General features: G+C 35.3%; 1 protein-coding gene across 1 annotated transcript; it reads left to right on the top strand.

Annotated features, from left to right (window-relative positions):
* The first annotated feature begins 207 nt into the window (after positions 1 to 207).
* LOC113235303 (uncharacterized 30.3 kDa protein-like) lies at positions 208 to 14,360 on the top strand. The gene is made up of 3 exons (XM_026470964.1): positions 208 to 216; positions 249 to 761; positions 13,934 to 14,360. The coding sequence occupies exons 1-3, from the start codon at positions 208 to 210 to the stop codon at positions 14,168 to 14,170; spliced, it is 759 nt and encodes a 252-aa protein (XP_026326749.1). The 3' UTR covers positions 14,171 to 14,360.
* The last annotated feature ends 4,515 nt before the right edge of the window (positions 14,361 to 18,875 follow it).

Genomic DNA, 18,875 nt, shown 5'->3' with positions numbered 1-18,875 from the left:
CCTACGAGAAAGTATCGTGTTTACCGTATGAAATACTTGATTTTGATGTCAGTTTAACGTGAAATGATTTTATACCAGTTTTGTAGTAGCGTATTTTATTTTAGATGGAATTGTTCAATTTGGTGTTTTGATAAATAAATTTAACAAAAAACAATCTCTTATTTACAGATAGACATGAAACATCAACAACCGATCTCTACAAATATTATGAAATTGGTGTCCGAAGGGGATTAATAGATTACCAAAAGTATCCTTTGTCAGCCTTTGTGATCGACGAACCAAAATTCAAAAAACTTTACTTGGAATATGTTAATTTGTCTGACAAACCGATTAAGTACTTAGAGTGGCTTATTAAAAATAACTTCGGAATATTACAAGATACTCATTTCTCAATAATGCAGAGGGCATTACATGAGCTTAAACGTCCAGGTAACAAAAATAAATTTATCAATATTGTACGCCGAGGAGATATATTGCTAACTAACGGGGACAATAGCATGGGTTTAATAGGACTTGCAGCTATAATGGTGACTGATAACTTCGTGCTAGAAATGCCTGGGCATGAAAAAAATAAAACAAAAATGCTATACAGAGGCATTAGTAACAATAGACGAATTATGAAACAAATTTGGTTTGATAAATATAGGCATCATTGGATTAATATTTATCGTTATCCTGATTCAGCTGTTGCTGATGCTGCTGCCAGGTGGGCTTACCGTAACTATTATAACCCTACAGGCGGATCTGTCAAAACTATCCATGTAACATACGAAATAACTTTGAATCTATTATCGAAAAACCCAAGTTACAGCTCCAAATTAGTTCTGCAAGCGTATTATTTCGGCACTAATGCTACCATTGAACAGAAATTGTGTAAATATCAATTTGTTTTTCCAACGGAACTTTATAAATTTTTCAGCAAGTCGTTGAAAAACATGGGAAGATATTAAAAGTGACTTAAGTGATTTTTTATTTTTAATGGTACAAATTACAGAAAACAGATTAACAGCATTTTTAAAACAATTACAAGTAGGATAAAGATAAATCTGCATTCCAGTTACAACCGTACACATCATTCCTGAATAAAAAATAGTGTGATTTTGTAAAAATAAAGAATAATTAAAAACTAAGAAGAAAATGTTTAAGTTAGTTACAATATTTAATATTCAATAACAGAACAGACTTTTTAAATGCGGGAAATGAAATATATCAAGATCATTAGAAAATCCAATTAGATTATACGATTTACATATGTAAACGACGACGAATATTCGTTGAATAAGGTTGTTTGCAGAAATATTATTTTTACTTAAAACTTGAGTAACAAATAACTGCGGTCGACGGACAGAACGAGTTGGCACCCTTAAACGGATTCTGTCGAGCAATGTGTCACCTAATTTACCATTAACTATTTTGTGCAACGTACACAAATCATCTTAATTTATTCTCCAGGGTTAATAAATTAAACTCATTAAGTCGATTCTTATAGCCTGACAATTTACGCCTTAACCAAAGCTTCCTGCAAAGCATTCTTAAAAACCGACGCTGAATAGACTCAATGTTATCAGTGTGAATTTTGTACATGAGGAACCATACCGAGGAGCAGTTTTCAATTACGCTGCGCACTAGTGCACTTTTAAATGGTTTCGCGGCACGAAAAATGTCCTAACATTTTATTGGCTTTGTTGATAACATAATCGTAATGTTTACTAAATGACAAGGAGGAGTAAAAAAATACACCCAAGTCCCTAACAACACACATACGATGAAGCGTCGTTCCGCATAAACTATAGTCATAGTCAATTGTTGTCCTGTTGTGAAGGTAATGATCTGACACTTCTTAATATTCAATGACATTTGATTATTTTTACACCATGTTTTGATCAAGATAAGGTCACCTTGGAGAAGTCCAAAATCTCCCTGCTTTAGAATTTTGTGATATATCTTGATATCGTAAATGAAACTATTTTTCCGGATTTAAATCGCGTGTATTTGTTTTTTCAAACAAACTGACGTTTCGGGCCCTTTACAAATCCCATGGTCACGGTTGACTGAGGTGGTACAGTCTTCAACCAGTTATGTCTAATATTGATGCAAACCACCCTATTTTTTCACTAGTTACAATAGTTATTAATTAAATACCTTATTTTTAATTTTACAAAGAAAACATTCCAATTTACGCTACATTAAGTTTTACGAATTATTTTATTGAATGAATTTCTATTAAGATCAATTTATTATTAATTAATAATAGAAATTAGAATAAACTAAAACATATTAATTAGTACTGCAGTCTTATGTCTGTTTGGGATTTTTCATTAGAGGAAATACTGGATCCCGAACTGGTGGTACGGAGAAACCATCTTCCTTGTTAAAATTAGGATGTTTTTTAATTTCAATGGCCTCTCGCAGCATCCTGGGTAGATAACGGACTTCTTTTGCAAGGACCTGGGGTTTGTCACACTTCATTGAATGTGTAGGTTTATCCATGACATGCTCGCAGACAGCAGACTTGTTTCTGACTCTCAATGGTGACAGTACCTTTGCCATGTGTTGAGCCAGTTTGTAGGTTGGTGTGTCAATCTGGCTAACTATGGGACGGAGTGGGGTGTCAGGCTTATGTATTTTTGGTAAGCCATACAGTTTTGAAGGTTTTACGCAGCAGGGTACAAACTCACTTACATCAAGTTTCAGCGTATCGAAGAAGGAAGATTTCAGTTCCTGAGACCCGTGAAATGTAACATCCTCTTACAGGACGCAGGAGTTTACAAGCTTGACTGTGAGTGCGGTCTCCTTATATTGGACAAACAAAGCGAAGTATTTGTACCCGGGTCAAAGAACATATAGCTGATGTCAAACACCGTCGCGTAAACAAGTCTGCAGTCTGCGAGCATGTCATGGATAAACCTTTTTTTTTATGGGGGGGAAATCTTTATGGATACCCCTGAGCCCAGGGAGACTCAGGGGTTATGTGGGGACTCTCTCTCCACACTGGAAGGCCTACCCCACTAAAACCCCCCCGGGTTTCCCTCTCGCCGGTTGAGTCGGCGCCGTGGGATCAGTGAACATTCACCACGACGCCGCCCGGGGTCATGGATAAACCTACACATTCAATGAAAGTTTGACAAACCCCAGGTCCTTGCAAAGGAAGTCCGTAATCTACCCAGGATGCTGCGAGAGGCCATTGAAATTAAAAAAGATCCTAATTTCAACAGGGAAGATGGTTTCTCCGTACCACCAGTTTGGGATCCAGTATTTCCTCTAATGAAAAATCCCAAACAGACATAAGACTGCAGTACTAATTAATAAGTTTTAGTTATTCTAATTTCTATTATTAATTAATAATAAATTGAACTTAATAAAAATTCATTCAATAAAATAATTTGTATAACTTAATGTAGCGTAAATTGGAATGTTTTCCTTGTAAAATTAAAAATAAGGTATTTAATTAATAACTATTGTAACTATAGCGAAAAAATAGGGTGGTTTGCATCAATATTAGACATAACTGGATGAAGACCATTTTGAAAGATTTGTGTACGGGAGTTATCCTTGCGATCTTCCAAATGGATGGGAACACATCATCGTTTAAGGATTTGTTAGCGGACGCACAAAGGCGCACAAAGATAGGAGGTATTCCATCAGATCCACCTCAGTCAACCGTGACCATGGGACCTGTAAATGGCCCGAAACGTCGGTTTGTTTGAAAAAACAAATATACGCGATTTAAATCCGGAAAAATAGTTTTATTTCCTATGTGTAACAATCGCGCAAAACCTAAGAACTCAATATCTTGATATCGTCAGCATAAGCACGACACTCACTTGTCACTCTCTCCAGTCATTGACAAAAATAAGGAACAATAATGGACCTAAGCATAATCCCTGACGAACTCCGGTCACCGCCACAAAAGGTCTAGAGTCAAAGCCATACAACGATACCGGCTGTGTTCGGTTAGCTAGGTACGAAGTTAGCCAGCGATGAAGATTCCCATTTCCCATGTATACCTAAGTGATTGGCCTTCGACATTAGGATCGATTGATTTACTCGATCAAATGCTTACGAAAAATCAGTATATATGGCGTCAACCTGAGCCCTCTCGTTAAATAAATTACACAAGAATGATGTGTAAACGAATAAGTTTGATAGAGTAGAACGGCCAGTTACAAAACCATGCTGCTTGGGATTAATCCTATGAACCACCTCACAATATATATATTCATACCCTCAAATATCTTTGCAAAATAGCCAAGGATACTAATAGGACGATAGTTAGTCACATCATGCCTATCATCCGATTTGTGTACGGGAGTTATCCTTGCGATCTTCCAAATGGATGGGAACACATCATCGTTTAAGGATTTGTTAGCGGACGCACAAAGGCACACAAAGATAGGAGGTATCCCATCAGATCCAGCATCTTTTGTCACATTAACCTTCCTTAGATGAAGTAGTACTTGATCAGAAGACAGGCTAATACTGGTTAGGGAGAAATTAGGCGATGAAAAATCTGGAACGTAGTTTATATCTTTGTTAGATCCGAACACAGTAGAGAAAAAGACTCCGAATAGGTTAACAATTTCATCGCCAGAACTTGTAGTACGATCTTCATAAAACATATGATTGGAATATCACTAGTTATTCTTTTACTTTTTGTATAACGCCAAAAAGACTTAAGACTGGTGCACAAGCCACGCTCTACTTTTGCAACAAATGATGAAAAGCATGTATTCATTAATTCCTTGACACGCGCCCTCAGCAGACTGAAAGTGTCATAATCGCGAGAATTTCCGTATCGCTTATAACGTATGTAGTATCTTTTCTTACTTTTAAATAAATTAATTACATTATTCGTAAACTAACATGGATACTTTATTGATTTAGCTGTCAATTTCAGTGTATGTCTTTCGATTACTGTATACAGTGAGTTGTAAAAGTGTTGAACAAAGTCATCACAATTGAAAACCAAGGCTTGCCCATCTCAATCTATAGACCGGAGCTCATCTATGCAAGCCTCATAATTACTCCTACGGAAACACAACTTATTAATCAACTGCGAACAAACTAATTATTCCGCACTGTGAAATGTTAATTGCAAGGGTGGATGATGGGAATCTACGAGGCTTATTGGTACAACCGAAGTTAGTGTAAAATTATTGGGAACATCACTGATTGCCAGATCCAGGATTTGACTGTTACGATTCCGAATAGTATTGATCTGTCTCATAGCCGAGCATCTACAGAGATCAACCAAATACCTGGACTTACCATTAATAGAATTCACGGGGCTACCTGTTTCCCTACACCATTCTAAGTCACCCTTATTGAAATCTCCAACTATCAAGGTGCAAAAATTGCCAGGCATGTTGGACACATCCTTAAAAGTACCAATGCAGTCAGTATACATGGCCACAGGCAAATAGTCAGGAAGATAAACAGTACACAAATTAATTGTAAGTTTCTATTTAGCATTACCTTCAGCCAAATATCCTCCACAAAAACCGATTGCCAACTTGCTCTAAGGTTTATATTTAAATTCTTGGATACCGCGAAGGACACACCGCCACCATGGTTCTTATTAAATTGTTTGTTAAAAACGTCATCGCGATTCCTTAGGAAAACACTGTACCTATCATCAAACAGCTCGGATGAATGTGTTGAGTACAACAAGCATGTTTCACAAAGACAAATAACATCGTAGTTATTGTTTAGCACATTATTATAAAATTCATTAGTTTCAAATTTTAAGAAATTTACTATCTTTGAGTACCGATAGACGAAGTGACCTTACAGTCGGACAGACGTCTACACACACTACTTTTTTCTACATTAGGCGGGATGTTTTATTTTTGTTATGATACTAAGGAACGGGACGAACAAGTCGTGTTCCAGCGACACGCCACCCATAACAGTCGCAGTGCCACTCAGAGCTTTAAATTGCAAAGATTGAAGCGTCACTGTCACTCTGACACATGAAATTGATAAGTCCCACGTAGTCGTAGTTTCACCAGCATCCTTCGGAACTGGAACGCAGTAACGCTCTCATTACTGGTTGGGTGAAGAAATAAGTAAGGTGGCAGTACTTACCTGGACGAACTCTTTCACAAGGAGTTCTGCTAAGGAGTTTTAGTATTAAAAAAAGTGTTTTAAAAAAGTGTTCTCGTAAAGATTGTACTTTATTTTGTTCTGTATTTTTGACAATGTTACTAGCAAAGCAAATAATGTACTACGGTACATATAGAAAAAAAATTGTACCTAATTTTAATGAAAAATACAACTATTTTGTTTTGATTTTGTGCACTCTGTATTTTCCTTCTTCTTCCTTGAGGTTTAAGGAAATATACTCTACTTATTTCGATCTATATTATTCGAACACTAACATAATGAGAAATATAGTGAAAAAAGTCAAACAACGACTATCTAGTTGTTCATGAATTTTCATGTGTAAAAGGTAGTTCCATAAAACAACACTTGTTGTCGCAAGTGCATTGATATTTAACTTACCAAACAAATTGAAATTTAGAAGTATTTGACTACCTCCGTGGCCAACGGTTACCATGCTGATCTTTCCAGAGGTCCCGGGTTCTATTTCCGGACCGAGCGACATATTTGTATGGCCCACATTTATTTCTCTCGTGATTTGGGTGTAATTTGTGATTGTCTGTGTAAGTCTATGGCACCAGCGATACTGGGCTTCCCTATTGCGGGGCTATGAGTGTGAGCGTTACATTATTATTATTATTATTATTTAAAGTACGTACGATTACCTAGACGTCTAGAGACAGCGGTTTTTTGTAAGAAAACTGCACATAACATAACGAACTGTATAGTATAACGTAAAAACTATATACAACACTATATAGAACTTTCCGGAACACGCGTGACCTCTTTTTTGGGTCGTATGTAGTTACGTTACACAAATTGATATTAGGTAAACTTAATTGTGATATGGTTACAAACGCTGGTTGCTATATCGACGTAATCTGAATAAAAAATACACGTAAATACGTCAATACCGCTCAATTTCTTGTTAAATCATATACAATTTAACTTAATTAACTTTACTCAAAACCGTAAATGCTATTTATTAAAATGTCCCCTTTGAAGATGCTAAATTCCCGGGTAACGATTTTCACGTCACATAGTTCAATTGAATAGCATATCAAATCTATATACATATAATACATCTATATATATTTATGAGTATTTATTTGTTGGCAGTAAAATTTAAAAATATTAACTGTTTTTCGCTTACAATGCGAACTTCTCAAAAGAGCCGTTTAAGAATGATTCACGCTACACCATGGCGACATTACCGTTGGTCGAACTGCTCATGTAGAAAAAAATCATGATAAATAACCAGACATCCAGTCGCATACCGTTTTAGATGATTACAAAACATCATTCCAACTATTCTGCCCTTGGAACGATAAAAGGCACAACTAACATTTTTATAAAAATTTAGTTGTATACATACTCGGGATCAGGAAAAAGGTATATCCACAGACCACATAAATACTAGTAATAGACTGGTTAGTGGGCAGGGTCCGTGTTACCATGGACCAATTGGTCCATGATGTTACCTAGCTTATGATCAGACGGTGATATGAGTATCAACAGCGCGTCAGTCGTCGTTCAAATGTGATACATAATTGTGCCTTTATATCAAGTCGCGTGAGATTGATTAAAAAATACTCCGGGAGTGTTTTTATTTCATCGGTAAGTACTAAAACTCTGTGTTTTGAACAATACAGTACTATAATTTCGAAACAAAACTATTTTCTTGCAACCCGGTAATAACAATATACATTGATTGTTAGCCTAATATCAATTAATATTTGCATGTAGTAAAACTTTATGCGTATTTGGTTACAAATGTGTGAATATAAAAGTCAGCTAAGCTAGTTCTCGAAGAAATTGCTATAAATGCCGTTTCGAAACAATAAAAAAATCAATACTGACTCATTTTGGTTTAAAAACTGCTCCAATAACCTTGGCTTTGCCACATTGCTCTCCTATCATCGCGCTTATGTATGTAGGTATATTTACGTATTTCTCAGTCTATACGTGTATCGATCGGCGCGCGCGCTGCTTGTTGTGGGGGCAAGCGGCATTCGTTTTTATTATTATAGTAGTTTGATTATTACACACAAGTCATCGTACCTTCTCTAAATAACCTACATTGCACAGTGTTCATTAATTATTTAGTCTTGAAATTGATCACCAGTGTTAATATTTTCGCCTGATGTAAACAATACATCACAGATGAGCAACGTAGATCAACAGTGGAATTTGCAAGTGAAAAAATAATTACGCAACATATACATTGTGCATAAAAATAAATGTTAAGTTAGTAAATAAATAATATAATAACGTGAAATCAACAAAAAAATTTGTTTTTGGAACAAATTGAATAAGATTGTGCAATAACACCTAATATTGTTGTATGTAGTGTAATGTGTATTGCTTTTTACTTTGGTGAATTGCGCCTCGATATCTTTGAAAATTACCCTCTACTGATGCAATAAAAACAGATATGTGTAAGCTGTGGTTGATGCATGGTTGATGCATCAAATACAATCAAAAATACCAAAAAAATATTGTGATGCTACTTCACAACGCCGGCCGAGCCAACGAAATATACTGACCAATCAAACATTATTACAATGTGTTGTCTCTTTCGTACATCACGTTCACGTGATTTATTATCCCTTTCACTCGTCCTTAATGTTTCATTTCTTCAAAAATATCTACATAATGAAATCATGGACGTATTATACAGAAATATACCAATTACGAATTGTGAAAATATGGGTATGATTTGTCTTCATTATCCATAGTTTCAGACTTTAGAATACCTGACGCCGAAATAGCGCGACAGGTGGGATGACGGGAGGACGACAATATTTTAAAAAACAGGAATTTTTCAATTTTTCACTCATAATCCTATATTTTTACATTAAGTGCACGAGGGTTCTCGGTCTAGAAAGACTAGCACGTTTGTACAAAATTTTAAAACGAGCTTATTAAAAAAAGATGTAAAAAAACTGTCAAGATGGTTTCATGTTTACTTTTGTAAACTATAAAATGTTTGTTTAATAAATACTAATTTTAATAAATCTTATTATATGAATTTTATTTTTAAACAAGAATAAACCTTGTCAGTATGCGCGATGTCATTTATGACTTCGCAATAACGAAACGCAACACAAAAAGCTGCTTCATTGTGATAATTTTTGCATGGGCTAGTCAAATGTTTATTTTTTTACTTTACGAATTTCAAATATTATTTTCTCTAAATCCTTTGGTTTCCTAAAACTAAATTTGTGGGGGCCATCCTTTCCACTAGGTCTATCTTGAAAAATAATATTAACGCCCAACTCGACGTCAGCTATTCTAAAGTTTAACCTATATTGAAACCAACCCATTATTAAAAAGGCTATGCAGAAGTTAAGACTAGTGCAACAAATCTACGTCGGTAAAGGATAACACATTTTTGGACCGCTTACATGCATGCGATATTTTTTTATTTATTTGTATTTCTTGGCTCACTTGATATAATACACACATCAAAAGTGTCTAGGGATCAAGTACGTTTAAGAGTATTGCTGCAATTAGGGTTAATTATATTAACTATTTTGTATCGCTATTGATACTTTTTAGTGAGTTTTAACATTTAAATAAGGAATATTGTTTAAAATTCGATAATAAGAAGAAAATCGATTGTCAATGTGGTTTTGTATAAAAATGAGTTATAGCGTTTTGACAAAATCATTACAATATCTGCATCGGAACCGAAACAATTTACATTATTATGGAGAGACGACATCATTTAACCCGAGAAGTGATGATGCGAGCCGTCGGAATGTTGGAAGCTGGTTCCAGGCAACGTGCTGTGGCTTTCACTCTTAACACTACACAGAGCGTCATAAGTCGCCTCTGGACGCGCTATCGCATGACGGGCAGCGTGGCCGAGCGACATGGAGGACGATCTCGCATCACGACTCGCAGACAGGACCGGTATACCCAAAATACTGCTCGACGGAATCGTACCATGACCGCCATGATGTTGGTTACGAGGCTCCACAGCTCCTCAGGCTTGCTAATAAGCGATCAAACAATCCGAAATCGTTTACGTGAAGTGGGTCTGCGATCCCGAAGGCCGCTCAGAGTTCCACCTATTGCACCCTGCAATCGCAGGACCCGTTTACGATGGGCTCGCGAACACAGAAACTGGGAGGAAGAAGACTGGCGCTATGTGTGCTTTTCGGATGAATCCCGCTTCGGTATGAGACCTAAGGCAAGACGTACTCGAGTTTGGAGAACATCTGGACGTCATGAACGTTTGAGAAATTGTCAGGAAGTTCATCCATATGGTGGGGGAACAATAATGATATGGGCCGGTATTTGGATCGGCGGAAGAACCGATCTCATTTGGATCAGGGGTAACCTCAATGCTCAAGTTTACGCAGAGAGGACTGTTTCAGATGTTATCATCCCTTTGCGAGGCCAGTTGGGTGATTCATTTCAACTAATGCATGACAACGCACGTCCACACACGGCTAGAGTCGTAACACGCATTCTTGCCGAAGCTCGTATCAACGTTCTGCCGTGGCCTGCTCAATCGCCAGACCTCAATCCAATTGAGCACGCATGGGATATGCTTCACAGAAGAGTTGTGCCGAGTATGTATACCGTACATACTCTACAACAATATTTTGACTTGTTACAAAACACATGGGCGGCCATTCCTCAAAGTGATTTTGATGAACTCATCTTAAGCATGCCAAATCGCTGTAATTGTGTGATTCGTGTTAATGGTGGAAATACAGATTATTAATTTTCTTATCTTTACAATAAAAATGAGCAAAATCATCATTTTCGCCATTTTTTTGTCATTTAATTGACGCCGTTAATTTGAGTTTTTTCCCACAATTTGCAAAAACATCAATTTTAGTTTATTTTAATTAAATATAGGGGTAAGCGGTTAAATAAAACATAAGCATTAAAGTAAGAAGTCGTCCTGGAAGACTGGATTTGGTAAATATTGCTTAAATAATTTTTATTTCAAAAATATTCACTTGATCCCTAGACACTTTTGATGTGTGTATTTACATACAATAAATTGAATGCTATGAAGATCTTATCTTATTGCACGACTGGTAATGAGTGAACACAGCTTGCAAACACAACTTAAACATAGATAAATCCCTGAAAAAATCTTTAAAAATCCCTGAGTACTGGTGTATTTCCCCGTGCGTTGAAGAAATCGATTGTTGTACCCATCCACACAAATGGAAAAAGAGACTGTGTATCCAACTATAGACTAATATCATTATTACCAGCTACATCTAAAATATTTGAAAAAATAATCAACAAAAGACTCACTAATTATCTAGAAACAAAAAATATCCTCTCGGAGTCACAATTCGGTTTTCGGACTAGGTAAATCGGCGGATGATGCTCTCCACCGTTTCACGGACTTCATTATGAAAAAATTAGATCATAAAAAGAAGCGCGTAACTATATTTCTAGATCTTGCAAAAGCGTTTGACATAGTCTCTTTACCAAAACTTACGGGGAAACATGATACAATGGGTATAAGGGGAACACAGCTCAATCTTGTGAAGAGCTATCTGACAGATCTCATTAAGTAAGGATTGGTTCTGTTGTGAGTCGGGAGCGCGGTATTACTTTCGGAGTCCCTCAAGGTAGCACTATCGGCCCTACCCTCTTCCTATGTTACGTAAATGACCTATGTCAGATGAAATTAGGAAATTGCAACATCGTATCATACGCAGATGACACGACTCTAACGTTTTACGACGACACATGGGAAGGGGTTTTTGAATGTGCCCAAGAGGGTTTCAATACCGTTATAAAATGGCTAGCCGTGAATACTCTATCCCTAATATTGACAAAACCAAATTCCTTACCTTTTCTATCAGAGGTTCCATTCCTTTTCCGTTTTAGTTGGAGCTCCACTAACTGTGCTTGCCCGATCATTGAAAAAGCCTCACAAACTAAGTACCTAGGCATTATCATTGATGACCATCTCTCATCTCTCTTCAAAGATCACATATCCAACCTAACACAAGACAAAGAGTACGGAAACTGACATATATTTTTAAGAATCTTCGACATGTCATGACATGGATAAAAAATTATTCAAATTACTCTATCTAGCACTGGGTCAATAGGTAATAACATATGGCATTTCAACTTGGGGTGGTGCTGCAAAAAGTCATTTGTTGCAACTAGAAAGGGCACAAAGATTGATACTTAAGGTGAGCGTTTTCAAACCATGACGATACTCAATGGTTACCCTATACCAGGAAGTCGAGGTACTATCAGTCAGGCAGCTCTTTATTTTAGCCATATTGTAGAAACAACACGCATAAATGCCATACAACCCTGAACATGCTAACGCAGACAAAAGAAGGCACTATTCAGTATGCCACACAAAACAATTTAAGACCTCATTTATACAAAGATTCTTCTGCTATCAAAGACCCAGGCTGTATAATGATGCAAATAAATTATATAATGTGTATAAAATGACAAAATGGAATCGTAAAAATAAGATGTCAACATGACTGCGTACTCTAACATATGAACAAACGGAGATACTTCTAACTACGCGCGCGCACATACACACACACGCTAACTCTCTAACACACACTCTCTAACACGAATTATACGTAAAATATGTATGTTTTATTAACATTGTAATAAAACTATATATATGTGTGTGTGTAATAAAACTAGTTATACATAAAAGAAAATAGTTAAACTTAAATGTACAAATATGGATATAAACCTGTATAAACCTATATAACACTTATTTAAACTAATGATAATATTATATCAATATTTTTGGAAAAAGAAATGTTCAAAAAGTAATTTCTAAGTTATTAATGATGTTTAGTAATGTAAGCTACTATAACTTAAGTAGACTTAAAAACTGTCCAATCAAGAGGGGGGACCAGGAGACCTAAGACACAGGGGTGCCCTAGTTTAGGCTCCTGTCTCTCACAATTTAAATTTTGTTAACTCTGTGCCTTAAGTTTGTATTTATTTGCTGTGAGAGAAAATAAAATTATTACTATTACTAATTAGATAGTCCTAATTTTTTAATTTCTTAATATATACGTATGTAGTCAATATGGTACCCACAATAAACAGACACATTTGTTGAAGACTACGTATTTTAGTATGCCTGCAAGTCTAGATTTGATTGTTCAATTTAGTATTTTGTTAAATAAATTGATAAAACAAAAATATTTCTTATTTTCAGCAGCGAATTTAACTTCGCAACAACAAACGAGACGGGCTACAGTTGTTGTCACACAAAGAATAATCAAGACGGGAAAAAAACTTATCTGTGTGTCGAACAAAGATTTAATAACGTTGACATTTAATATGTTTATACGAACGACGAGCCAATTAATTAAAAATGTTCGTGTCAAGATTATTCAATTCTGAAGAGAAAGAAGCGAAAAGACTAGGGTATAGACTTACATACCGTCCTACAGCGCTATTGAGGTCATACCTAGGAAGTACATTTACCTATTCTGCAGTAAAAGGAGATATTTTAATTACTGAGTCTATGAGAGGAAGTTCAATGAGTTCCGGAGGTAGCTCAGGAAGTTCAGTGAGTTCCGGAGGTAGCTCAGGACATTTTATGAGTTTTCTAGGAGGGGATTATATAGGACATGCCGCTATAATAATCAGTGAATTTAACGTGCTGGAAATGGTCGGAGGATCTCAGATACGCAGTAACAATAAACTAACAAATATGAAAGATTGGTTTCATGGTCTAAAGAACCACTACATTATTACTATATATCGTTGCCCTGATTCAATTGCTGCTAATTCCGCTGCTGACTGGGCTTACAAAAATTATTATAATAATACCGGTGGACTTACAAAGACTAAACATGTAACATACAAAATTTCAACTAACTTCACTTCAACTAACTATAGTTACTGTTCTAAATTAGTTCTGCAAGCGTACCATTATGGAAATCCGGAAAAAAATGTCATAGATACACGCACGTTGATACCATTATTCCCTTTTGATATTCTTGTCGCTATAGTTCCAAATAAAATTCCTTCTTATTTCACGAATAAATATGCCTTACAAAGAATTTACGCAGGTAAGCATTGAAGTAAGTCGTATATATCTTCAGTTCTTTTAGTGGTTAACGGTTTTGGTGACTCAATCACCTCATATTTAGTGTGGGGACAATTTTATTTGATTTTCAAAGATATAATTGATCTATTGTAAATGTGCACTTTTTTAAATAAACGACGTTTTTTTGTGTTTGATACTTACATACATTTTAATTGTTCCATCCATGTTAGTTGATCTACGGATACATTATAAATGAACTGTATTCAAGGTAACAAGTTTAAGTTTAAATTAATATTTGGTATTCAAAAATAATATTTGATCCTCTTTTTTATTATTTGTCTTTTTTTAACGACTGATGGCATTTATAATCAGTATATCTTTTGATATTGATCGCCTAATAAATCTCGGTTGCTAGGTTGCACCCTTCATTCAATAGGTTAGGTAGGTATGAAAAAGTAAAAAATGTTAGAAGCCAATATGCTTACCTTTCTGAACATGTTTTGAGGTCAATATATAAATAAGAATCAAAATTTCAGATTAAAATGTCCATTGATTTAAATTGTTTTATGTCTCAGAGAAAGAGGATCAATCATAACAATGAAATCAGCTTAGATTTTGCAAATGCTGCAAATTTAACCTCCTAAGACCCCGTGTACGTCGAAATGTACATAATATGTGAAGTGATTCAGATCCAGACAATATTATATAAACGCCCAGTGTACATTCCGGCAATGCCGGGTGAAGTGATTGTCATAAATTCAGGCATTTTCGTGTCGACCGAGGTTTATAATTTCATTTCATTTACGAAGCCGTTTTTTTATAATTCAATCTTTTTGACCCCTAACGTTTTTAAATATATACTCAAATTTAATTTTTTATTGTTTTATTTCATTAGCTTTATTGATTTGCTACCTTGCCTTTAGTGTATCAAGAAATTGGTGATAGTAATTAGTAATATGATTAAAAATACAGATAAATTTATTCTGTATATAAAAAAAAAACTTAACCTAAATATTATATGAATTTTATAAAATAACTTTATAATTACATATATGCGCTAGACTATTGCAAACAATGAAGTGGTTGTATCAGTGTAGCCAGGATTGGGGAATCCTGCCGCTCGGACAGAAATGGATCCTGGCGACGGTAGAGGGCTGCCAAGTGCTCCAGGCAGTCTACTGCGATATGAAAACAGGGTGAACATCTATTCCCATCCTGGACTCTGGGAGGGTCCGCGCAAACGGACGGCACAGGTGGGCTCGCGGAGCGTCACAAGGTGCTTGGAGGAACACCCCCGGAGTTTTAGTGGGCGGGCCTCTCTTTTTAGTGAGGAGAGTCCCACTTTTTCTTTTTCCTCCTAGGTTATACAGGGTTTCCCTAATGCGGGGCTATATACAAACAACGCACACACATTGTTTGTTTGTTAAATACATTCTCATTTTTTTATTACAAAATAATAGATGACTTTGCGATTGTAACAAACATCGAACGCTTTCTTGTCTAAACATATCGCACTGTTAATACTATAGTGTATTAACTCAAAAAATGTAATTTCTCAGAATCGACGAAAAACGATTTATTCGCTTCCCGTAAAAGATCTTTATATAAAAGATATTTATAAAATTTATGCTTTTCCTACTTGCCAAATATACACATTTAAGAATAAAAGAGAAAAACTAATTTCATATTTTTGAATAAGGATTATTTTGGCCAGAACTAGCTTACATAAAGCGTGTCTCATTTTGAGTTAAGTAGATATCTTTTACTTGTTTTTTTACAATATTCTAACGACGGTTTTAATGACGTGTAGAGAATTTAATTTTATATTTATACTCGTATTTTCGTTCAACAATGGTATACTCTTGAATTTCCCATATTTTGAGTTATAACACTATTGTAATAGCAGTGCGGTATGATCAAACTGTCTAACAAATTAAATATAATTATTGGTTTCCCGTTTACGATCTTAATTTCGCATAATATCAATAACAATATAAATAGGCATCGTAAAATGTGGAATGAGATGAGATGTGAATTAACAAAGCTCCGGGCACTTGTGTAGGTAATCCAGGTAATGCACTACCAATACATTTATAAAATCCAGACGCTATAAATTTTTCATTTCTGAATTCTATTCCAAACTCTCCTGAGTGCCAGGAAAAAACAATTTCGAATTGTTGTGTTAATAGTAGGTTCAGCTTCCATGAATTAACAAATTACGAAATTTTAAAGAGAGGCAACTCGATTTTTTCTAAGACGCAACTCAGATCTTTGTGAGTTAAAGCTTGTTAAAACCAGGCGCACGACTTGTTCATCCCGTCTTTTAGTATCATAAAAAAAAGGAATCAGTTAATATGAGTAATTTAGGCCTCGTAATGGATGGAAGATTTAAATTTGAACCACATGTTGGTCACTAAATTGCCATCTGTTATGCATCGCTAAAACGGCTGTATAAACTAAGACGTCTTTAAACACGTTAGCGCGGCTTAGACTATTTGATAGCCTGGTATTGTCTAATTTGGATTATTGCGACATAGTCTTCGGGCCTTGTTTACTAAAGAAAACGAGAAAGATTCAGCGGGTCCAAAACTCTTGTGTACGAATTCGCTATCCAGTCCGTCCACGCTCTCCTATTATCCTTTCTCTTAATTCTTTTAGCCTTTTAAATATGTTCAATAGGTGTAAATTAAAATTGAATTGTCTGATATTTATCCTGAGACATTGCTGTACTAAAGTGCTATCATAACTGCATTAATTTGTAGCAAATCGTTTCTAGGTATTGTTTTAAGGTTTTCCTAAGATACATTTATGTTGAATTGATATTAAATTATTTTCTGTGAAATTACTCCACTAGTTTATTATAATTATTAATACAAAGATTGAAAACCGATTCGTCGTATTCGAACCGACGTCTCCTAGCAAACCATGCCAGACGCTATGCCAACTAAGCCACGGAACGAACCAGTGGACTCATGAATTTTTCTATGTGCTTGTTGTCGGGTTTTTGTATTATATATATATTACTATGCTCTCAAAACAACTTAAAAATGTCCCACTTTAAAATGTATACTTTTTGTGAAGTTTGATAATTGTTAGCAGCGAATGTTTATGTATCAAAGTGGAACCTGAAACAGCATGTAGAGCTGAGGCTCCACCCGTTTTGATTAGCCCTAGATTGCACTACATTTCCGAAACTGTATCTACCTTTATTACCCTTTTTATTATAAATTTGCTTAGGAGTAAATGTCTTATATCTATTTTAGACTCTCGTGTTATTATTATTATTAACATCTTTTCTAGAAATATCAATTAGGTATTGAAAATGAGTACCAACTTTTCGGATAGAAATCACGTATATTTGCTATTTTCAAACAAACCAAATTGATTTACAGGTCCCATGGTCGCGTCTGAGACCATAAAACCGATTGAAATAACTACATAATCTTTGTAAATCTAAATGTTCTACTAACAATAATTTCCTTGAAGACCCTTTATTAAAGCTTGGCTACAATCCTCCTCCTCAATGCGAAACTACCGCAAACATTGACATACATTGATGGTGCAATAACCGCCATTCCTGAAGCCACGTTGTCGGCAATTTGCAATGCATTCGTAAAATACACATCGGTTTGGAAATGTTGGACCTTGTATTGTCTCCCTTCTGGTTATGCTGTGAGATGATTCTGTAATCAAAATTTTAAAAACTTATTAATCGTGTTGTGATGAGTACAAGCACTTGTTTTTGGTAAAATTATATGCCTGAAAGTGTTCGACTGCTCTTTATTATTATTCTTTGTAATTATTACGAAACTTAATTGCTTTTAAATTATTTTACCAAAATAAAATCGTTACGGAACCAATCACTATGCATAGAGAGATTTATTACATATACTTAACAATTTTGTCTTTTTACATCTCTAATGAACGCTCAATTTTCCAACTTATAAACCTTTTTTCACTGTCAATATTACCAACTACTCCTAGAGTTGCACGAAAGGAGCCTCGCGATGGCGTATTATTCATGTCCGCTGTGATATGATGACGGCAAACATGCCAGCTACTACTAGCAACGCGAGTCCGGAATTAACTTCTAGGCCACAATATTATAGTGTATGCTATCGATATTACCCTAAAAAGAAGGTCAACTACTATATACAACTCATTAAACAGGATATATAAATGTTTTAATATTATAAAGCAGAGTATGAAATAGTTGTTTATATTCATAAGTAGGATTAGCTCCAACCTATTCATGAATTTAAATAATTTTTGAGGTACAGCTTCAGGTGCTACAAGTATACATTTTTGTTCCATTCAATTTAAAAGTAAACAAAGACATATTTACGATTAAGTAATTCCAAAATAACAACAATTAATTAGGATCAAAATAACATATATATAAGAGACGAAATTTAGTATATAAATTTAACATACCATCTTTGTTTTCAGCTGACACAAAAGCTAATCCGAGCAACATTATTACTAAATACACTCTCATGTTTCCAGCGTAGGTGTATTAAACGGTATCAAAGAGCGCCTTATATATACATCCTCTCTCATATGCAGCAACGCTGTACCTGTACTACAGTATTGTTGTTACAAAAGATGCAGCTAACGATCTAATGGATGAAATTTCCATTGCTGCAGAAGTAGAAAAGATTGTTAGAGTGTCCAAAGTACAAGCGGTAATAGGTATTGATGTGAATGGAGGCGATCGTAAAGATAGTGTCGGCGCGAC

The sequence above is a fragment of the Hyposmocoma kahamanoa genome, unplaced genomic scaffold (assembly GCF_003589595.1).
Source record: "Hyposmocoma kahamanoa isolate Upper Pololo Valley unplaced genomic scaffold, ASM358959v1 87, whole genome shotgun sequence".
NCBI lineage: Eukaryota > Metazoa > Arthropoda > Insecta > Lepidoptera > Cosmopterigidae > Hyposmocoma > Hyposmocoma kahamanoa.
This window is presented reverse-complemented; position numbering and strand designations above follow the sequence as displayed.